Genomic DNA, 24,205 nt, shown 5'->3' on the forward strand with positions numbered 1-24,205 from the left:
CATAGAATCATACAATATCAGGGTTGGAAGGGACCTCAGGAGGTCATCTAGTCCAACCCCCTGCTCAAAACTGGACCAATCCCCAACTAAATCATCCCAGCCAGGGCTTTGTCAAGCCTGACCTTAAAAACCTCTAAGGAAGGTTTAGTGAAAAAGTGTTTCCTAATATCCAACCTAAGCCTCCCCCACTACAACTTGAGACCATTGCTCCTTGTTCTGTCATCTGCCACCACTGAGAACAGTCTAGATCCATCCTCTTTGGAACCCCCTTCAGGTAGTTGAAAGCAGCTATCATATCCCCCCCTCATTCTTCTCTTCTGCAGACTAAACAATCCCAGTTCCCTCAGCCTCTCCTCATAAGTCATGTGCTTCAGTCCCCTAATCATTTTTGTTGCCCTCCGCTGGACACTTTCCAATTTTTCCACATCCTTCTTGTAGTGTGGGGCCCAAAACTGGACACAGTACTCCAGATGAGGCCTCACCAATGTCGAATAGAGGGGAATGATCACATCCCTCGATCTGCTGGCAATGCCCCTACTTATACAGCCCAAAATGCCGTTAGCCTTCTTGGCAACAAGGGCACACTGTTGACTCGTATCCAGCTTCTCATCCACTGTAACCCCCGGGTCCTTTTCTGCAGAACTGTTGCCTAGCCACTCGGTTCCTAGTCTGTAACAGTGCATGGGATTCTTCCGTCCTAAGTTCAGGACTCTGCACTTGTCCTTGTTGAACCTCATCAGATTTCTTTTGGCCCAATCCTCTAATTTGTCTAGGTCCCTCTGTATCCTATCCCTACCCTCCAGCGTATCTACCACTCCTCCCAGTTTAGTGTCATCTGCAAACTTGCTGAGGGTGCAGTCCATGCCATCCTCCAGATCATTAATGAAGATATTGAACACAGGAAAAGGCTCCTAATTCTCCAGTGGCTTGGAAAGCTCAGGCATCCACTAGTCCTGATGTGCTTGCATCACAGACCATTGCATTGAATTTTCCATTCTTACTATTCTGGCAGGGTTCAGCTCTTTAGAAACAGCTTGCTGCTCAGTGGCTGCTGGAGAGTAGCAAGTTTTTCTCTTGAACCCATTTTGCAGTAATCCACTGTGGAGGAAGGATAGTCTAGTGGTTAAGACATAGGACTTGAAGCTGGGAGATCTGGATTCTATTCCTGGCTCTCCTACAGATTTCCTGTGTGACTTTGCGCAGGTCAATTTAACCACTGAGCCTCAGTTTCACCACATGGCAAATGAAGATGTCGTCTTACAGGGATATTAGGCTTTATTCATATTTGTAAAAGAGTCTGAGCTGTTTAGATTAAGCGTAGCCATGTGAGTGTAATTATTTCTGTAATAACTTGCTGGCAGGAATCTGATATAATAAACTGATTAGCTCGCTAGCAGTTCCCCCCCCCCCCCCGCATATATAGAAAAATGTTGGTATGGCCTGTTATATAAGGAACTGACCTTTACCAAAAGGCCATGATGAGCACAGCTGCTTTCAGGTAACTTCAGGTCTCTCCATGGCTCACTTACTAGGCCAACGGCGGAACGTATGTTAATCCTAGGAATATCTGATGATATCATTTATTTTTTACAGCAATGGTAATATCCATCTGGATTGTCTTGGAAGCATACAGGATAAAATCACTGTGTGTGCTACTGATGATTCCTACCAGAAGGCAAGGCAGAGCATGGCACAAGCTGAGGAGGAAACGCGCAGCCGAAGTGCAATAGTTATTAAACCCGGCGGGAGATATGTAGGTAAGAAGCAACTTGATTGTTGGAGCTGTACCTGGTTCCCACTTAGGAGGCATCTGTTAGCGTTTGTCTGGGCTGTTAATGGCTTGACTGTAAGTGGTTTGTTGGCCAAATCTGACATCTTCACAAATCTTCTTTTAAACGGTATCTGGTAGTGTCTGATGAGGGTCTGGTAACATCTCTAGAGTAAAGATGCTGAGCATAGCAGAGCTAGGGGTCAGATCCTCAGTGACCATTCTGTTCCTAGATGGCAGCTGAGGGTTGGCCTTACGTAGTTTGCTTTTTGAGAGTCTTCGTTTATTTCTGTTACCGGGACCAAATCGTTGTACTGCTTCACAAAAAGTGCTTCTGTACTGGCCGACTGACCAGGTACACAACCCATGACCCACCCGTCCTATTCTACATACCTGGAGTGCATCTGCCCTGAAAGGAAAGCCATCAAATGTCATCTGGGGTCTGAACTAGTATTCACCAACAAAGGGATTAAGGTAGTGGTGTTAATTGCAGCCATGGAAGAAACTGTTCTTCCTTACAAGCTGAAAGGTAGAATCTCTACTAGGAAGGAAGAGAGAGGGGGGACAAATATCAGTGGGTTCCAAACTAGAGTGGGGAGGTGCCTTCTTTGGACTCAGATCCCTATCCCCTGCCAAAAACATGAACACTTAGTGCAACCCAGAAGACCCAGTCTCAGTTTTTATGAGTCAGTTGGTTTTTCTTCTCCCAGCTCATGTGATCTGATGACTTGTTTCCTCACAGAGGATGTCTATGAACAGAACGGTGAGTTGCAGAATGGAGAATTGACCTTCACTCATAGTTTTATCAGCCAAGTGCTCAAAGCTGAGAAGTAAGATAGTAATCAGGAAGGAAATTAATTGATTTCCTGTCCTCTAGAAAATAATTTTGTTTAACTCTTCATATTTGAAAAACCATTAGAGTAAAGGGATAAAGTTGTCAGGCTCATGAGCAAACAGCTTCCCAGAAAGAAAGGATAATAAAACTTACATTTTAAAATTCTTACTAGAACTTTTCCCTTTATAAAATGAAGACAAAGCCACACAAGGGTGGGGGTGGAGGTGGGGCTTCCTGTGTCAGCTGAGACTTTGGTGTCAAAATGTCTGGGGGTGGAGAGGAGGAGGAGGAGGGGACTGGGAGCACAGTAGTTAGGTTTATTCAAGAAAAGGGAGGGAAGAGGGGTCCAGGGTCCTGCTCTCCAGCCTAGGATTAAGGATGCATACTCAGAGTAGCCTCATCTTTTAAGGTGCACATTGCATCTGACTTACAGGCTCCTCAAGCATGTATGTGACTTGTTGACTTTATATGATCTAAGAGGAGGGAAAGCGGATATATTTTTAATTGATGTTTATATGAGATGTATATGTAGCGATTTCGGGCAGCTCAACCTGATTGCTATGAAGAAGTTAGTTTCTTCATTAAGTGTGAAAATTAGAGCAGTCTGGATAAGCCTGCCCCTTGAACAGAACGCTTGTTGAGGTTAAAAAGGGTTTGCTTTAACATCAGGTATATTTTGTGTGTATCTCTCCACCTCTTGGTTCCAGCTGTAAATGGAAATGCCACAAAAAAACGTATTTCTGGTGTTTGATTCCTGGCCAAAAAACAAGCAAGCTCTAGAAACCTGATGAGTCTGTTCTTGTGACATTTCTTATCCTATTTCTAGTAATTAGATCCCGTTAGACCTCTGAACTTCTGGATGCTTAACAACGTGTGTGGACTCTTCTGTTCTCTCCCTTTTTATCTTCACTCAACTTCACCAGTGGAACAGCCTTTATTGACTTGCATCAATGTGTGTAAGCAGAACCCAGGAAATGATGACTTAAAAAAATTATGCAACCTACATTTCAGTAGAATAAACAAACATTGCACACAGTCAGCCGCATCTTCAGATGACTCAGTTGAAAACACTGTTTCCTAAGCAGAGAGAACTGCCATGCTGAAATAAGATCTCCAAAAATTGAAAGAATAAATAGCTGGATTTCATTTATGCCAGATCAAATCGCTCTGTTTGCTTGAACTAAAATGGCTGTTAATTTTTTAAATGGCTTCTATAAAACTGTGCAAAATATGAAGACTTTTGCCTCTGGTTTTGGCTATCTAGTTTTCTTTTCTATAGACACTATTCTCTGTCATGGGGGCACATTTATGATTAGTAAAAGAATCTGGCTTTTCATTAAGAAAGCTCTTGTTTTCCATCTGGAAACAACCTAAGTTTGTGTTTTTAGAAGGAGGGGTGACTGATCTTCCAGCAAATGATGCAGTTTGTCTCTGCGTCACATGAAAACGGTTTCTAGTTTAAAAAAAAATTCAGGCTTTTTGTGGTAGCTGGAAAAACTTAAGCCCAGAGGGTATAATCAAAAGGAAATAGATAAAAACAAAACTCCCAAAAAGGAATTGAGGAAGTTTTCGTGGGGGATTTGAACTGAATGTTAAAAACTATTTTACAGTTTTCAAGTGTACACAAATGCTCATTAAGAGGTGGAAAGTTATTACTTAAATAGAAACGTCATATTAGATAGTCGTTATGATGCATGCTAGTCTAGTCATCTAAGTGTTAGACCCCATTCATGTCCTTGTATTTGCTCTCGGGGGAGGGCTTGTGGAACCAGACCCATAAAGTTCCTGTTGTTCTAAAAACAGAAACATTTGCTGGAGAAGAGTTTAGCTGAGATCAGCAGCGGGGGAGCCTCCCATTGACCAGTTCTGCTCCTATCCCTCTATATTGCAGCGCTGCTGTACATTGCAATTGTGGGACTTTGCTTTTCACAGGAAAAATCTGGCTGGACTAAGTAGAGGATGTAGAACATTGTGAAGAAGGAAGGACTGGTGAGCAGAGAATTGAAGTTCGACAAGTTTGTAGCCAATAATAGCCATGTTCCCCGTGTGTGATGACGCTGCTTTGGACTTAGTTACTTTTTACACGCTTGGATTAAATCTTCTTAGGTTTCGCAGAATGTTTGTCCCGGACTTTCATTGGCACAGGAGTGTGTGTATTTGAGTCTTCCATTGTTGTCTGTCAGGGCTTCATGGTGGAGTTTATGATGTACATGTGCACATTGGCAAAACACTGGACTTTGCAAGGTGACTCCTGCAGTTCACTACATTTTCATCTCATTTTAGGTAAAAAGGTTCAGTTTCGTAAGCCTGCACCAGGAGCTTCCGATGCTGTTCCCGCTAGGAAACGGCCAACACCAGTCAACCTCGCTAGTGCAATAAAGAGAGGCAATAGTGCAATTTCTCAGAGACCCTTCAAAGATAGAGTTGTGCACTTATTGGCACTAAAGCCTTATAAGAAACCTGAACTTATTCTCAGATTGCAAAAGGATGGACTTTCTCAGCAGGACAAGGATTTGCTGGACAGCCTCTTGCAACAGGTTAGTTTGCCTAAATCATTAAGACACATGTGGTGTCATAATGTTGGCAGATTTTCTTAGTCCATATTTAAACTGCAGCTTTAATGTGATCCATAGATGAATTTTCTTTAATGGCCAAGCCCGGTAAGAATCGACTAAGGGATAGGTTGCGGTGTTACATTGGCTTTTCTAGAGAGACATTAGCAGCCCCTCAACATTTTCACTTTCAGGGGTTTATAACCAATTTATATAAATTATCTACCAAATTAGGACAGACATTTTGGTCACTTCCGCACTTTCAAATTGCACTGCAGTATATTGGCTATTTAATACCGAACTGTGATCTCTCCTTGTTTTTATGGCTTTGTGGCAAACATGTAACACTTGAGTATGAATTGATATGAACTATGGTAGATAGGGTTCAGAGGTGTTCATAATACATCCAAAACAATAACGTCAATAAATTGGCATATGCAATATTTTCCATCCAAAAGAGAAAATATATTCCCTGCTCACTGTGTCCCTCAGCTTCTCTCAAATCATGCCTTTACTGCTAAAGAAATGTATTAAATTGTTTAACTCTGAAGATCATGCAGCTTCTTGCTAGACATGTTCTCATGTATGCCAGACGTTAATGCTTGTCTTCCAGTTGTACCAATTCAGTAATACCAGCCTGAATACTCCGACTTTATTTGTGCTAGCTGAATGTGCCATTTGTAATAATTATCTTTACTGCTTTTATAGTATTTACATTTTCAGAGCACATTACCAATATTAATTAAACCCCACAACATCCCTGTCTTTTAGGTATTGGAATTGTTAACCTTAATCTGTAGCTGGTGAGATTGAGACAGAGAGGTGAAGTCGCTTGTCCAAGGGCATACAGCAAGTTATTAGCCAAATTAGGATTGTAACTCTGGCATTACTGGTTCTCAGTCTGGATTTTAATCCACTAGAACTACTGCCTCAATGTTCAGTACCATTCTGAGTTCTTTTTAACCTCCTTAATGTCTTAATGTTGTGTAACTTCAATGAACAGTGTCTGCTGTAATCTTTTACTAATAATGTCACAAACCTCTAGCAGGTTGCAACTATGTATAGTAGTCACAACACTACTAACATGATTAGGATAATTCTGGCTTGGCTGGAAATTATCACTTGTAAATGTATTACCTCTCGGCAGCAGTGGTGCTCCCATCCTCAAGCAAACACAGATAAGCTACAGAACACAGGCTGTGTTAACTTCTTGCCCAAATGTGTCTGGGTGTCAGTTCATTATGCTGTTTTATCTACACAGGACTGTGCTAGTATTGAATGTACAGTCTAATTTCTCAAAAGATACTACTGGGGGAATGGAGTGTGCAGGTCCCAGGAGCTGCGGTGTTCCCCGGACTTGCTGATGTGGAAAGCAATTAAAAAAATCCTGAGAACTTTTTCTGAGTAGATTATAAAACCTTCTGAGCAGGGCCTGTCTGTACAGTACCTGGCACGCTGTTGGTGCAACAGGGAAAAATGATCTGGGTATTGATAGAAGATATTTGGGGGGAGTTTCTGAAGCAGAAACTGGCTTTTTGTTTCCCTTATTTTTTTCATAATGGACATTACTATGTGATTTAAATGTAACGTACATTGTAATTCATCTTTTGCTTGGCTCATGATTTTGGAACATTGATAACTGAAAGGAAAAACAAAATTTGTCATGTAAACTGACAATTGTATGTTCTCTCATCTGCAAAATGTGCAATATTCAGTCCTTGACTAGAACTTTAGATGAGATTGTCACATAGTGTTTCTTGTTAGATGTCATCTTTCCTGCTCCTTCACTTTGTTTTTTATGGGGGTAATTTATCGTTTCGTGAGGATAATCTAATAGCACATTTCATACAGTGTGCTGTCAAGATGATTTACAATCCATAAAGACAACCTAAAATGTAACCGCTTCTACTGAGCTCTGTAAACCCTAGAAAACATGTTTAATCTCAGACTAATAAATAGTATCTCCACTGACAAACTAAGAGAACATGTCCAAATTTAAAGTGCAGCCTATTTTAGAACAGGGAACTAAGAACCCATGGAATTTGAAACTTTTCCTATCTTTGCCTATTTGTAAACATGACATTGCACAAGTACTTAACATATGCCTCAGTTTCCCTTTCTGTAAAAGTGAGCCTAGTACTTCATCCCATAAGTGAACTGTGATCCTTGACTGTTGCTTTGGAAAGTGCTTTGCAGTCCTCTGACAGGCTGTAGAGACATGTAGAGTATTTACAAAGGCATGATCCCTGGATGTGTAAGAGTTACTAATAAATTTGTATGAACCTTGTATTTTTCAGATGAGAAGGTAATTGCAGCTGAGAGATTAAATTTCAGTCTGACTGGTGAAAGATGAATTACAGGGGGGGACCAAAGTTGTTTCCATGCTGAGATGTTTCTGTTGGCTCCAACAGAGTTGCTCATTAGGCCTCAAATGGTCTCTGTGTATAGGAAATCTCTCAGTGATAGGTTCTGTCAAAATGCAAAAAGCTTCCCAAGGTCATGTGCTGTATTAGTTACAGAATATGATTATTGGGTGAGGTGATTATTTTGTTAAGCTCTGGAGTACAAGTTATTAATGGTAGGTTTTGCTTTCTCTCCTCGTAGTAGCTGTCAACATGACCACTTCTTCTTCTCCCATAAAACTAAGCAGGTCAATTTAACTCGAAGTATATGCCATAAAACCACATTGCGAGAACCCTGAAGTATCGAGGGAAGCATTCTTTCTCCTGCCCTTCCAGACTATTACATCTTTTTCTGTTTTTAATTACTCGTCTCTACAGTGGGAAACTTTGTCTTCAGACAGCTGTGAACACAGCTGTCACCATAACAGTTTGTATATCAGTTAATATGCAGCTTCATCTTAGGTGTTGGACAGCCTTGATAAATTGTCTGCCTGTTCCCAGCAGGGTTTATTTCCAGATGTTTCCCTTAGCTCACGTTGGAGCAGCCCCAGATTATTTTGTGTCCGTATTGAATGGCCATTTGTAGTCTCCTTAATTTTTGTACTTGCATCTCAGTATAATTTGATATGGATTTAATAAACGAACATTTGCTGGGGCTCCTAGGTGCTAATAATATTGTGCTGCCACTGTACACAAAAAGAGTTGGATAAATAATTTGGAAGCAAATATTAATCCTGGTGCTTGACACTTCTGACTAGAACTGGTTCAGTCAGGTCTGCTGCAGCTTTGCATCCAGATTTTTTTTTGTAAAAATGTGTGAAAGCGAAACCCTAATGGGTTTTTCACAAATTACTTTTCTATTTCAGGTGGCAAATCTGAGTGCCAAGGACAGCACTTATACATTGAAAGATTGTATGTACAAAGATGTACAGAAAGATTGGCCTGGCTACTCGGAAGGAGATCAGCAGTTACTGAAGAGGATACTTGTTCGGTAATTATTCCACATTTTTTGTGATAGCTGGATCTCTGACTAATCTACTCATTTGGGCCTATAAATTGTGAGCCAGATCAGCTGGTGTAAATCAGGTAGCACAGTGAAGTCAATAGAACTATGTCAAGCAGATCTGGTCCATAGTGTCAAATATTTGGGATTCTAACATGCAACCTATTTAGTCTGCTACTACATTTGGCTGGTGAATGTGCTCAAGAGCATCAAAACTGTATGCAGTCTCTATTAAACTTAGGAATTTCACAAGTTACGTGTCACTGTGTTCTTAACAAATGAAAATGCAAGCCATGGGAAAAATATGGGAGGAAGGAAAAGGTCATTCCTTAGATGGGAAGTTAACGATTGTTTAAACTCTGGAACAGAATTTAGTTAGTGAGGGTATGTAGTTCTCCATCAAATTTGGCTCTTCATTGAATGTCCCCTCTCCTTCTCTGCCTCTCCCCTTACATGTCACTTTGTTGCCTTGCTGTCCTCTGTGCACAGACTTCTGTTAGGTTTCAGAGTAGCAGCCATGTTAGTCTGTATCCGCAAAAAGAACAGGAGTACTTGTGGCACCTTAGAGACTAACAAATTTATTAGAGCATAAGCTTTCGTGGACTACAGCCCACTTCTTCGGATGCATATAGAGTGAAACCTGAGGACAGGTTATCCAACGATGTGATTTCCCCCCTTCTGCCCTGAGCATGCTGCTTGGCTACTGTGTTCCCTGCTCTTTCTGGACATTCCCCTCCCATTAGTGGCTGTGTCTTTTTATGGCAGCTTCTATTTTAATCCTCTTGAGCTGTGTGTACAGGTTTTGGTGTTTAACATAGATTGTTCCACCTAGAACAATTTAACACACTTTGTGTCCAAACACAAGTCTTTCAATTGTGTGTCTACTGTGCTACAGTTTGTGCCAGGTAACCTAGGGTCATCCTAGGGTTAACTGTGACTCAGGATCAATCACATTAAACCTCAAGTGGATGGAGATTAAAGCAAACAAGGCAATGTAGCTCTGCATATGGCAGCCATCCCCCCCTCTGCCCATTTACCTAGCCTTCACTGCCCAGGTGTCCACCTGGACAGAAGCCTCTTACCTTGTACATTTCCCTATTTACTAGCGGCCCCTCATAGAGCCAGCTAGGATGGCTTCTCTGTTTCCAGCTGTTTTTTCAGGCCTTTGAGTTTTGCCTCATTAAAGCCTGTGGGACTGGAACCTCTGTTTGGCAGGCAGAAAGAGTGAAAGCCTGTTTATTGCTGGGGGTGGGCAGTTAGCAGACTATTAGAATCTGTCCACTTCATCAGGTACCTGTCCCTAGAATTGAAAGTCTCCCTCAGTCTGGGAGTTCCCAGAAGAGAGACTCATCCTCCCTGTACTTTGCAGCTATACCCCTTAAATTACAACGAGCCCTACAGATCTTTCAGGGGACTCTACTCTGTTCTATAGGTTTATAGTCCCACTTCTGGTTTCTGCATGTTTTTCTCAGTCTGTACTGTTCGTTGTGCAGGTAGAGACTTGATTTGGACTTGTTTTGAGACTTATTTCTGTTGTGATTTTGGTTAATATAAAATATAGCTTTTTGTTTGAACAGTTTCCATGGTTTGAAAGCACAGTTGGCTTGAAGATGAGACTTTTTAAACCAACAAAGTCTGTAACACTAAATGTTCTTTGGCATACTTGGGAAAACTCAAACTGATGTGTTGTAACCAATTTAAACATCCTTCATGCTGAATTATAGTTAAATGGAAAATTACAACTATCCACACAGTCTGTATGGCTTTAAAAAAAAAAAGTTGATTCTTCCTAGTAGAGAAGTGTTTACTGCTTTTCTCGAATTGTGGCATTCAGTTATGCAGAGATCTAAAAATAGACCCTGGAAAGGATGTATTCAACTGTACAAACAAAGACCTGCTCAGCCAATGCAGGTAATGAGACTACAAAATGGAAAAAACATGTAGAATTGAAGCTGGTAGAAAAACACTCTCCAAGAGCACAGACACCAGATGCAGGGTTTTAGAGTTTTGCCATGGTAGCCTCAGTTGCTGCTTAGTTCTGTCCAACTGTTAAATATCCTTTGACACCACTCTAGCTCCTTGTTTTTATGCTCATGAAACACTTGGGCTGGATTAGGAATTGCTTTGCTAACCCAGCTTTAGACATTTTAAATGGTTTCTAACAAAATTAATGTTGGGTTGATTTGCTTTTTGCCGTGTTGCTTCCTTTTTCCAGCCTCCCTGCTGTGCTGTAGCGCAGGCTTTGAAGACCATGTCTATGCTCTGGGCCCTAGAGCAGCATAGCAGTGGCACGACACCTATGCTGCAGGAAGCACTAGTGTAGATGCAGACTATCACAATGACAGGGGCCTGGCTGTCTCTCTAGGAACTCCACTTCCCCAAGCAACAGGAGCTAGGTCTAGGAAGCATTCTTCTGCCGACCTAACTGTGTCTACACCGGGTTAGGTTGGCGTAGCTCCGGTGCTTAGGTGCAAATTCTTCACCCCCCTGGCCCTGAGCAGGTAACTGTCGGCCTCAGTTTTAACTGTAGGCCAGGCCTGAGTGTTCGCAACTTATACTGTGCATTGGATTCAGTGGCTTTATCCCTTTCGAATACCTTTCGTTTCAGTAAAGAAAGGTGTTCTGGAATTGCTTTCGTTAACTACTTTAGGAGGTGAATCCGTCCTACTTGAGGCTAGTCAATGAGAAACTGACTTTAAAAAGGTTTCAGAGGAGCAGCCGTGTTAGTCTGTATCCGCAAAAAGAACAGGAGTCCTCGTGGCACCTTAGAGACTAACAAATTTATTAGAGCATAAGCTTTCGTGGACTACAGCCCACTTCTTCGGATGCATAGAATGGAACACACAGTGAGGAGATCTATATACACCTACAGAGAACATGATTGTAATCTATATGCATTGCCGCTAGTCCCCTTCATAGGTGTACAAATTACTGTCCACTCAAGCATGTTTCTTGAGATGACCATTACCACTGAGGCATGGTCGTTTGGTTTATATTGTCACTTCATTTAGTTTAAATCTCTTACTTCAGCAGCCACATGCTCTTAATTATTGCTGAAGTGTAATCAAAGCTTCAGGTTAGGGAAAGAAACAAGTTCCTCTGAAATTTTGCAGATATCTCTGTTGTAGTCTTCCGAATTTGCAAAATAAATAAATAACTTCAGTTAAAAAAAATAACGTTCTTCAATTTAAAACTATGTACTGAATCATTTTATGGGAGAACTTAGATTTTGGATACTTAACATGGGCATGTGGGTTGTACAACTGCTACAGTAAAACCTTTGTTCTAAATCCTCTTCAGAGTTAACTTCTTTACAGATGCAACCTGATTCAGTAGAAGACATTTATTTCCTGAGTGATTTAAGACATGGGTTCTCTGACTCATGCTGGAAAAGTCCCCGGGCAAAGTTAATGTTCTCTGAAACTTACTCTGGTCGCTATGGAACTGCATAGAAAAATAAGATTGATACTTAAAAGAAGGTGGATGGATTTAGCAATCAAAGTGAACTGCAGTATCTTGTTTTGATGCAAGAGGTTGCCATTTTATTTGAGATAATACTGTAAGTGCAGCACTTGGCGCAATCGTCTGGGAGGTGCAAGTTTAAAGGGTATTTATTATGGAGCCTTAAATGTGCCTGGTGCATAACAAACCAGTGAGGTTCTTGTCAGAGATACCACTCTTCTCCCCCTTACCATCCCAATGGTTCACTTTTAAGGGATAATTGTCCCACCCTCTGTGGACTAAAATGCTCTCCTAATGGGGAGATATTTACTCCATTTAACATTTGAACTTGCCTTCAAAGCAGGGACCCAGTAAGAATGTCTCTGCTTTGATTAATTTTTTGTAAGACGACCTTAACCCTACAAGACTGAAAAACGATTGAAAAGTCAGTGAGAATCTAAACGAATTCTGATTACTAAAGGGCATCCATCAGTCGTCAAGCACTAGCTAGAACACTCTGTGGCCATCCAGTACAGTCACTTGACTTTTTAGTTTTAATAGAAATGTTTTATCTGACATGCCTCAGGAATAATTTTGTTAGAGTAGAATGAAATTCTACAGTAGCAATATTTAGGTCTAAGCATCAGGGAAAACAAGCCAAAGGGTAAGTGGGGAGGTAGCTTATTGTCTACACATCAGGGAATGCTGACCCCAGTCTCGCAGGCAGGGGTACTCACTGCTCTATTGACTCAACCCCTGGAGGCACTACATGGGCCTGTTCTCTCACGATGAATACGCCAGTAGTGGGGAAAGAGGGAGATTCCTCCAATATTTCGGTGCCTCAGTATTTTACTGGTCAAAGTTTTGTATGTCTTGAACTTTGTTTCCTTTCCAAGAGGTTTGACTCGTCTGGGAATCTCCCTTTCCCTTTGTAAGGGCAGAGTAGCCGCCCTCCCTGAGGTAAGGAGGGCTTTCTCCCACACCAGCTATTGCTGCTTACAGAATTTGTCAGAGTTGGAATGCTGAAGTCCCCACTGGCCCTTAGAGCTTGCAACTACTTTTGCCACTAGACCTCCAGGCATTGCACGGGATTATCAAACATTAGCTTTCCTATGGGTGCAGATTTACTGAATAACTTTCAGATGATCCTCTCCTGCTAGAGGAGAGTCTTCAATGACACCTGATGCTTTTTTGTCCCTCAGGTACAGGGTCTAAACCACCATACATTCTGTTTTTCAGGAAACTCTGTCAGCCCCAGAATGTTAGCAGTTTTGTGGGAGACACTCCTTCCTTGAGTCCCCCAAAAGACAACGTGAACTCCTCTTCCCCTCCTCAGGTAGGTGGGTGAATTGCCGGGGCTAGTATGTGGGGTAGCTTGGTGTCTGGTGATTAGCACAGGGCCCAGAGACTGGAGCCACCACAGTCTAAACCCAACGGCTGGCTCAGTGTTGGGCGTTGGGGAGGTGGTTCAGCCTCTGCTTGCCCATTTGTAAAACTGGACATCGTTACTGCACAACGGTGGTGAAGATTAACCATTATAAAACTTTGTACAAAGTTAGAGCATTATTGTGAGCAGCACATGAATCCAATTCCCCTCCCAAAATGCTGTGCTGTCGGTCTGTGTGGTTCAGCAGCCAGCAGTCGGTAAGATTCTTAACCTCGCCTCTTAAATGCTTTGGAATGCTTATTGAAATCCTGTGGCACTTCTGCTTCTCTGGGACTAAATTTTCAAAAGTGTTTACCAATAATTTCGAGCCAGCCAGTAACGACCAGCTCCCAAGCACAACTAAGGGCTTGTCTACATGCAAGGTGCTATGTGGCAAGTCAAGGTGTGAATCTGTAGTGCACCAACTTGCTGCTAAGTACGTCCCATGTCGAGACTGCTGCAGCGCACTCTGGGACTTTCACTGTGCTTGCTGTGTACCTCATTCTCAAATTGAACTTCTTCTAAACTAGGAGTATTTATCTAGTATGTTTCATCCAAGAAAATCAAGGTGGTGTTGGCGTTAGCAATAATATAGGCCTTAGTTTAAGGTGAGTAAAAATTGGCCATTCTTTCTTTGGTTTGTTTTCATCTGTCAGGATCTGCAGGCACCAGAATGTGTGGGGCACACTTATTGGGGGTTGCTTGCAGTCGTCTTCATCATCCCTCCCTCTATCTGCACAGCCCTGCATCTTGTAGCAAAGAGGTGGTAACAGTATTAAAAAGCCACCAGGAGACATTGAGGAAGTGATGTGGTTGCCCCATAAATCCTTGGCAGAGTGCATATTTCCTCTCCACATCCCTCCTGATTGTAACTAGTCTGGAAAGCAGGACTTCCTGTCACTAAGCATTCTTGGGCCTTCGCGAGTTGGCAAATGCGGGGAATTAACTGGAAGAAGAAAGCTAATCGGATGATTTCCATCAAAGGAGCTGAGATTCCAAATGCGCTTTGAGGGAACAAAAATTCCACTTGCAAACACCACAATGCTGTCTGAGACAGTAAGGACAATCATTAAATATCCAAAAGAAACGCAGTCAAAACTATCCCCAGTATTCCAGTAGGTGCTAAGTAATCCTGCCTCAGACTCGGTGTAGCCTTTTGCAGCAAGGCAAATGTACACTGTGGTACTGAAGGCTATCCAAGGTAATTTGGCTGCCTCTGAAACTGGATTTGGGCTGTCAGCCATAGCTTCTGGCTCCAAGCTAAGCTTTTTGTACATTGACTGAAGAAAGGTTCTTTCACAGTGTAACTCCTCCTAAGCTAACCTGTGCCCCCCCCCCCCCCCCCCCCGAACAGCCACCTGATTTAAGATGCAGATGTGGTTAGTTACCCTCATCCATCAGCAGTGGATTTATCACTGAAAAGCATTTTCTCAAAGCATTATCTTCAGAACACCATCCCAATAGGTCTGAAAGGGCAAGTGGAAAATTCCTGCCTTCTCTCTACTTCCAGCCTGCCAGGAGTTTTCCATATGTCAGTAGTGCTTAAGATTAAGTGCCTAAGTTTCAGCATTTCTCTAGCATCTTTCGTACTGTGAACTCACAGCTCTTTACAAACATTCAGCCTTGGGCCCACTTCGCCTTCCTTGAATTCCTTTGAGGTGGGGAAGGATATTACCCCTATTTTATAGAGGAAGAGACTGAGGCACAAAGTTCAACTGACTAACCAAAGGCCACAGAGTAAGTCAGTATCAGTCTGGAGTAGTATCCAGAAATCCTGACTCTTGGAGCTCTAACCACTGAATATGCTTTCTCCTTTGCCATTATCCTACATTGGTGTTTTGCAAAAGCAGCATCTTTGGAAAATACTTATTGGAAATGCTCTCCAGACAGAAGAGATTGCAGCCCTCTGTTTTGTTAGTATTCTTCCATTACCCCTTGCATGGGGGTAGCTTTGCTCCCACCGGGAGAAATTTTGAAACAAAAAAGTTGGAAAGAGACTGACAGGGCTTGGTTTGGGCTTCTACAGGAGAGGAAGAGAGCAGAGTAGTACCAGTAATTACTTTTTAGGACCTGACCCCTTACAGCTTTCTCTATCCACTTGCTCATACAGCCTCTCTGGGCAAGGGCCTTCTAGTCCTGTGTAGCACTCCCGCTCCTTTTTGTGTGGCTGTGCAGTTATCGTTAGGGTTTCTAAGAGAATTAGCTGCTTGGGTAGCAGAATCCAGTTTCTCCTTGTATTAGATTGAGGGCTGGCAGTTTATACTCTAAGTCACAAGCTTCTGTCCTATCTGGGGTCTCCGGTGAGACAGGTTGGTGGATTTGCATTGGATTCATAGATTCTAAGGCTAGAAAGGTCCATTGTGATCATCTGGTCTGATCTCCTGTATCACACAGGCCAGAGACCTGCCCCAAAATAGTTCCTAGAGCCGAGCTCGTAGAAAAACATCCAATCTGGATTTAAACATTGCCAGTGATGAAGCATCCCCCACGAGCCTGGCTAATTACTTTCACTGTTAAAAATGTATGCCTTATTTCCAGTCTGAATTTGTCTCGCTTCAGCTTCCAGCCAGTGGATCATGTTAGACCTGTCTTTGCTAGATTGAGGAGCCCAATATTAAATGTTTGTTCCGCATGCAGGGACTTGTAGACTGTAATCAAGTCATCCCTTAACTTTTGTGTTAAGCTAAATAGAATGAGCTCCTTGTGTCTATCCAGGTCATTAATAAAAATGTTAAATAGCATCAAGCCAAGAACTGATCCCTGTGGTAACGCACTGAGACACAACTGCTAGATCGGGGTAGGCAACCTATGGCACGCGTGCCGAAGGCGGCACACGAGCTGATTTTCAGTGACACTCACACTGCCCAGGTCCTGGCACCGGTCCGGGGGGCTCTGCATTTTAATTTAATTTTAAATGAAGCTTCTTAAACATTTTAAAAACCTTATTAACTAAACTATTGTATGTAAAGTAATATATTATAGACTTATAAAAAGAGACCTTCTAAAATCGTTAAAATATACTACTGGCACGCAAAACCTTAAATTAGAGTGAATAAATGAAGACTCAGCACTGAAAGGTTGCCGACCCCGTGCTAGATGATTCCCGGTTTACAATTACATTTTGAGACCCATCTGTTAGCTATCTTTTAATCCACTTAATGTGTGCTACATTAATTTTACATCGTTGTGGTTATTAATCAAAATGTCATGCAGTTCCAAGTCAAACACCTTCCAGAAGTCTCATCAACACTATCCCCTTTATTCACTAAACTTGTAATTTCATCAGAAAAAGATATCAGGTTACACAAGATCTATTTTCCATTAACCCCTATTGACTGCATTAATTAGATGACCCTCCTTTTATTCTTTAATTGAGACCTATATGTTACCAACAGGCCTAAGATTATCTGGGTCATCCTCTTCACCCTTTTTAAATATCGGCACAACATTAGCTTACTTCTAGGTTTCTGGAATTTCTCCAGGTTCCAGTACTTATTGAAAATCAACTTTAATGTTCAGCCAGCTCTTTGAAAACTCTTGGATGCAAGTTATCTGGACCTGCTGATATTAGAAATGTCCGACTTTAGTAGCTACTGTTTAGTATCCTCCTGAGATACTAATGGAATGGAAAGTTATAATATGACTGCATCTGGTTTTTTTTCCCCCCATATACAGAACAAGAATGTTTGATTACCTTTATTGAATGCCTTTTCTGCATTGGGCCGCTGGCCAAAGTACTTTGTTTTATTTTATTTCTTTTCTAGGGACTTTTGTTTGCTTATTGATGCAGCAGTGCCACCTACTGGTGAAGCAGAGTACTTAAAGCAAATGACTGATTTGAAATCACTGTCTTGTTAGTCTTTAAAAGAATGTTTTTCTTTGTCCTCAGAAACGATCCCAGCCTCTGGAATTCATTGATCCACTCGCCAACAAAAAGCCTAGGATATCTCACTTGGCCCATAGAACTCAGCCCACTTTTAATGGGAAACTGAACTCCTCGAACGGGAAAGATGCACCTGCTCCTGCCGTGCAGTCGGCTTTGGCCGATTCTGTCCGCTCCGGCTCTCACTTACCAGTTCTGGAGCTTCCAAGGCCTCATGACCCCCTTTCTGATGTCAGCAGTGACCTAAGTCACAATGGCAGAGACTGTGAGAACCCAGAGGCAACTGACAGATTGACTAATACTTTGTCAACAGACTGTCCCCAAACGAGCAAACACAACTGTAGCTCACTGTATGTGAAAACAAAGAAAAAATCCAAAAAGCACAAAGAAAAAGAGAGAAAAGAGAAAAGTGAAGAAAAATGCAAAGAGGAGAAGCAGGACTGTGAACTAATCAAGAAAGGTGGCTTAAAAACGAATACCTCCAAGGGTGTCGCAGGTATGTGAATTCTGAAACTCTTTGCCTGCCTGTACGAACAAATGGCTGCATGGAAAATATCGATTGTATGGTGAGTTTAGAACAGAAACAAAGTGTCCTGCCTATAGATCCAAGGCCAGAGACTGTGCTAGTGAAACTCTCTCACTATCTCTATCTAAATCAACATATGGGCTTTTCTGTGCAGAGTGTATCAAGGTTTTCCTGTTTAATTTTGATTTTATACTGTTTTGGAATCTACTTCTGATTTGTGTCAAGTTTCTCCTAATTAAATTAAAAGCCTTGTATTAGTACATGGATAGTCATTCTGGTCTGAATACCAGTTTGTCACTGATTACTTATAGCTGCCACTCTGTTTCCCAACGGATTTGCATTTTCATATTGTTGATCATTGTGTTGATTTTAACTCCATAATGGAGAAACTAGTCACATCAAAGGCTTTTAATGTTGGATACAACAGAAGCTGTAGATAAACTTAACATGATACCTGTTGTTGTTAGGACTCAGACAGTATAAGCTTTCAAGCTAATAAAGTTCATTATTATATCTTATTTACCTGATCTAATTTTCTCAAGGATCAACAAAGCTACCAACATCTCAGGTGTTAAAAAGGAAGAATGGAAAAAACAACCCCAATACAGAGTTTCAAAGATTACTTGCTGCGTAGATTCACAGAAATTACGTGGGAAAACATCTGTTGGCTAATCTAGTCCATTCACCTGCTAGTGCAGCCATGTTTCCTGTTTGCTTCTACTTTGTCAAGTCTAATTTATAATGTCTCAAGTAATATTGCTTCTACTGCAGCCATGGAAAATAGTAGTTCAAGGCTCATAGATCTGTCACTAAATTATACATTACATCCAGCCTTTTTTCCCTAATTTTACCCCATTCCTTCTAATTAAACGCCATTTTTAACCACACTAAATCCTCTCCAACTTTGATGCATGGGAACGCATATGCCTTCCTTTCTTTTGAGTAGAGTTTATCTTTTACAGGAGATCATTCTATGTTTTACTTGTATTTGGGCTTTAACCGAATGTAACTGTTTTTGATAAAGGGACACACTTGTTTTAGAGAATGAACTTCCAGGTCAATATGGGGTGAACTCCATCGAGAAGATATTAAATCTCAGGATTTCCCGTCCTAGCCAGAGCAGTTCATGTACACAGGATCTGATTGCTGACAAGTGATTTCAACTGCTATCGTGTAGGCTGTTCTGACCATTATAAATGGGGAAGGTTTTGGTACTTCAGGATGCTTTCCATTAATACATCAAACCTCATTTTACTATTTGATCTTATTTACTGTGAGTCTCACTTTTCTGTGAATTTCTTCTCTTCCTGTTGTTTTTGTCTGTGTGACTGTCTTCTTAATTTTTGGCATAAGTCATGCAGGAAATGCATGCTATTTTCCTGACACTTCTTGTTCAGTAGCAAAATTTTCTTTCTGTCTTGTCTGTCTTAATGAGCTACTGACACTTTAAAAATACCAAACCAGAAAGTAAGGTAGAAAAGTGGTAAAACAGCAGTTTTGCAGTTCTGACTTGTTCCTGTATTAATGGGAACTGGGCTTAGGTATTTCTTCTTCACTTGTCCCACATGTATCATCTATACATTAATAAAGTAACTTATTTTCCGCAATTCCTAGCAGTGCTCCAAGGGATTGGAGATTATAAGTAATCATAAACAAAATGTAGTAGGTGATGCATAGATTCAGCATTGTAACTGGCTGGGTAAATCTTGCTAGGTTCACCTCCACACCTCCCAGATGCTTTGTATAGAAGTTGAGTTTGTCCTTGCAGACTATTACTAGTTCTGTTTTAGCTGGAGATGAAGTCCACATCGGGGTCTCCTGAGTTAGACAGTAGGTGCCACTCAAGGGCAAAATGAACCTCTGATTTATTTTTCTCTCCTCTCTGCTTTACTTCTTACCCTTGTCTCAAACAGTCCTTCACTTCACTAACCCATACTCAGGTAGGTAAGTAATTTGGTGGGGAGGACTGTGTCTGCTCACCATCAGAAATCAAGATTGCTGAACTCCTTCTGATAGTTCTTCTGCCCCCTTCCTGTTCCTGGTACGCTTTCCTTCGCCTTAAGGAAGTCTTGGTACAGCCTCCGACAGGAATGTATCTTAAAAGGGAAAATTGGGGCAGCTCATCCTAGGACTGGATTTATTACTTCAGACATAGCTTTGGGATAACTACTCCAGAGGAATTTTAGGGGGATGAAAACACCAAAGTAGTTGTAGCTGATGCTATAAATGTGGGTCTTGGGGAATATGCTACCATTTCTATGTAACTCATTTCTGTATTACAAGATCAATATATAGTCAAGATTCTACTTGCTTTGCTGACTCATTTGCTTTGAAGCACATTGTACTTCTCCAAAATAGGATGAGTACACCCTCAGTTCTGTGGCTTTGAAACCATCCCCATTTGCCTCTGCAACTTGCTTCTTCCTCTCAGACTGCAGCTGACTTCCTAGTAGGGCCAATCAGAGCATTGCACACTTCTCACCTTTGAAGTTAATTTCCCGCTGCTTATGGGGTATCCTCCCCTGAGGTGGTCATAAGAACATAGCCATACCGCATGCCAGTGGCCAGATGCTTCAGAGGGAAAGAACAGCAGAGGGCAGTTTTCAGTGACCAGTTACTGATCCATGAGAGGATAACTTATCCCATGACTGCTTGATTTGCTTAAGAGCCTTTGCTGAGGAACCTTGTCAAAGGCATTCTGAAAGTCCAAGTACATTGTTTTGACTGGATTACCCTTGTCCACATGCTTGTTGTCTCCCTCGGAGAATTCTAATAGATTGGTGAGGCATGATTTCCCTTTACAAAAGCTGTGTTGACTCTTCCACAACAAATTGTGTTCATCAGTATGTCTGATCATTCTATTCTTTACTGTAGTTTCAACCAATTTGCCTGGTACTGAAATTAACAGTATCGGCGGCCTGTAATTGCTAGGACCACCTCTGGAGCCTTCTTTACAAATAGGTGTTATATTAGCTACCCTCCACTTACCTGGTACAGAGACTGATTTAAGTGGTAGGATACATACCATAGTTAGTAGTTCTGCAATTTCACATTTGAGTTCCTTCACAACTCTTAGGTGAATATTATCTGGTCCTGGTGACTTAATTTATTATAGTGTTTAATTTATTAATTTGTTCCAAAACCTCCTCTAATGACACCTCAATCTGGGACAGTTCCTCAGATTTGTCACGTGAAAGGAATAGTTAGTTATGTGTTCAGCTCAGATTGAAGTCAAGTCTACCTTGGACCTAAATCTTATGCCTGCCAAGATCTGGTGACATTCTCTTACCCCAAAAAAACCTTATGGGATTTTTAGGTGATGTCTACACTGGCAATTGAACGACACAATTTTTGTCTTTCAGAGGTGTTATCCTCCCTCCCCCGAAAGACAAGTTTTGCTGTGACGAGCGCCAGTATGAACAGCGCATTGTCAACAGGAATGTTCTCCTGCCGACAACGCAAACGCTGTTTGTGGGAGGGGTGAAAGTTTTTTGTTGGGCAGAGAGCCGACAAACAGCGGCCACACTGCACGCCTTTTAGCGGCATGGCTGTAGCGACACAACCGTTTTGCTAAAAGCTTTCTGGAATAGGGAGTGCTTCCTGTTGTGCTCTGTGTGTGGATGGCCTACTCTGTAGACATGCATGAATAACAGCAGGCGTTTGCTTTATGAAGCCATACATCTCTAAATGCAGTGTTGAACATATCCCTTCATCCCATTCTGACATGTAAAACATGAATAGCAGTAAAGCATGTAGTATAGAACAGAAGGGGAAATAACTATACTCTGCTCAACTTTCTGATCTGTCCATCTGGACTGCATTCATTTGTTTTGCAGATCACTAGTGCTGGGATTAGTATGTTATCCCTGCTGGGTGGCATGCAGCAATATTTATAAACCAGTTAAATTAAGAGATGTTTCTGCTGCTCAACGCATTTGCAAATAGATGAATATTAGCTAAATCTTGCAATTCCAGCCATCTCATAATGTTGATACACTCTGCCTTTGGTCAGTTAAAACTAGAACCACAAATGCATTTTGTAAATGGGGTATGAAGTTGGACTGTAGCTGAACATACCTTTGTAAGATGTAGGGCTGATGCAAATGTGGGTTTTTATTTTTTGCAGGTTTAAATGGAACGTGCAATAATTCTAGTGTACCAACATCAACTTCGGAAATGCCAGATTATTTATTGTAAGTATCTTCATTGTATCATTACCTTGGGATCCAATTCCAAACTATCCATCAAAACCAGCTGGTGACTAAGACATAACTAACTCAGTTATTTTCTGATTTCTATGTTGGAACTCTGTAAAAATTTATTTAAAAAACCAAACACAAACCCAGGTATTGAATCCAAATTCACAAACGTATGGCCTTAAACTCCAACTACGTTTTACGGCAGGTTCTTCCTCCCCGCCACCCCCAAATTCAAGGCTGTTTTCCCTGCAGTGGTTGATTACACCTACCCCATAAATAGCAATATCTAATTGTCAAAGCCCTTGAAACACATTAATCCTGACAACCCGTTTGGAGGTTGGTAAACAATATCCTATTTTATAGATGGAGACCTTGAGAGGAAATAACTTGCTAGTATTAGACAGAAGTCAGTCACTTTCCCAGCAGTACTCTGGATTCTTAGGGTGTATCTGAAAGATCATCTTGTTGCAAGGAAAACCCTGTACTGAGTTTGATGGGGAAGTGAGAAACTGCTTTTTAAAATGTTTGCTGTTAAGTGTATTTATCTGTAATGTTTTAGTGTTCACAAATATTGCTAATGATTTTAGTATCAGTCCACTTTTAAGCCAGGAACCTGTTTGTTCAATCAGTGTTAAATATGGCTCTCTAGATCCTTTGTCCAGTCATTGACTGAATATGATATGAGATTTTATTTTTGCTGGTATCCTTGCTGTGTGGGTGGTGAGGATAGTGAGGTTCTATCTCCCTTTGTTTTAGTGACATCTGACCTGTTGTGTGACCTACTCACAAGTCTTTGTGGTGGTGTGTGGGTGAAAGATGGCTCCAGATAGGATGTTAATGGATAGTTGAATTAGGTGGGGAAAAGCAGCACGCTAGCAGGCTCAGAATACCAGTTTGGGTTACTCCTCATAGGAAGGGTAATCCCTGGGTTATGGTGCCTTAGACTCCTTTTTTTAATCAAATCCCCCTGACTCCCATTAAGCAGTACTTGTTGCTATGGGTAACTCACATCTCTTCTACTTGAGTTTTTGGTATCAGAGGGGTAGCCGTGTTAGTCTGGATCTGTAAAAAGCAACAGTCTCAGATGTCTGACGAAGTGGGTATTCACCCACGAAAGCTTATGCTCCAATACGTCTGTTAGTCTAGAAGGTGCCACAGGACTCTTTGTCGCTTGAGTTTTTGGCTGCTTCAAGCCAGATCTGTTTGTAAATAAAACTCCACGCTTTCTGCTGTTGTGAAATGTCACTCAGATCTGGCACATATACCCCTGAATCGGGCAAGGTAGTGCTGCCAGCCCTCTTCTAGCCTCACTGGGTCCATTTTGGGGTACCCAGGGATCATGCAGCCTTGTGTTTCATGAAGAGGTGGAGAGGAGGGCATCCTTTATTCTTCTTGCAATGCAAAAATGGCCAGTCACAGCTTGGTGTATTTGAGGGTATGACGGTTTCCCGTGCTCTAATCAAAGTGGTGGTTTTATTGGTGTATAGGGGAATTCACAACTGAGTTCTTTGAATGGATGTTGGCACTGCTGTTGAAGAAATTGAGGACTGTTTGAGTGCAGCATGCATGTAAAATGTTACCTCTGATAGGCCACCATGTCTTTCTAGAGTGAGGAATCCTTGGGGGTTATACCCAGAGAGAAAACATCTGAGCTGCCAGCCATATACTCAACCTTGTCTTTGGGTCTGATTTGAATGTTTGATATTTGAGTCACTGAGTAGTCTGACCATCACCCCATGTGCCTGATACAGATGTGAAACCTTACCTCTGAATGCCATTTTCTCAGTGCATGGCACTAATGCATATTATAGATATTTGCAACGTACACTCCTCTCCAGCAAGCATCTGACTTCCTCTTCCAACCAGTATGTTGACCAGCTCAGTGACTGACCGTTATTAGCTGGTGGAAACTACCATTAGCTTGGTGGTTTCTTCACCCATATTGGTGGCTTCTTTTGCCTGAGGTCACTGTGGCTTAAGTTTCCAGAAATCAAACCAGTCAGGCTGTGATAGATGGCCAGGGTGCATCACTGGAGCCGCCTCCTCGTTTGTGCAGTAAGTTTGTGTCAATTCAGAAAGACCAGGTGGGGGAGGTGGTAATGCTGATTGGACCAGCTTTTGCTGATGAGAGAGACAAGCTTTCCAGGTAGACAGAGCTCTTCCTCAGGTC

General features: G+C 41.7%; 1 protein-coding gene across 1 annotated transcript in view; it reads left to right on the forward strand.

Annotated features, from left to right (window-relative positions):
* The window catches only part of ELL (elongation factor for RNA polymerase II), an 88,629-nt gene that overhangs the window by 50,607 nt on the left and 13,817 nt on the right, over positions 1–24,205 (forward strand). Inside the window, exons 4-9 of the mRNA XM_054013979.1 lie at positions 1,594–1,757; positions 4,887–5,140; positions 8,424–8,548; positions 13,241–13,337; positions 17,317–17,806; positions 21,963–22,029. Coding sequence (XP_053869954.1) covers positions 1,594–1,757; positions 4,887–5,140; positions 8,424–8,548; positions 13,241–13,337; positions 17,317–17,806; positions 21,963–22,029 — 1,197 coding nt within the window. The remainder of the gene's footprint in view (positions 1–1,593; positions 1,758–4,886; positions 5,141–8,423; positions 8,549–13,240; positions 13,338–17,316; positions 17,807–21,962; positions 22,030–24,205) is intronic.

The sequence above is a fragment of the Malaclemys terrapin genome, chromosome 24 (genome assembly GCF_027887155.1).
Source record: "Malaclemys terrapin pileata isolate rMalTer1 chromosome 24, rMalTer1.hap1, whole genome shotgun sequence".
Lineage (NCBI taxonomy): Eukaryota > Metazoa > Chordata > Testudines > Emydidae > Malaclemys > Malaclemys terrapin.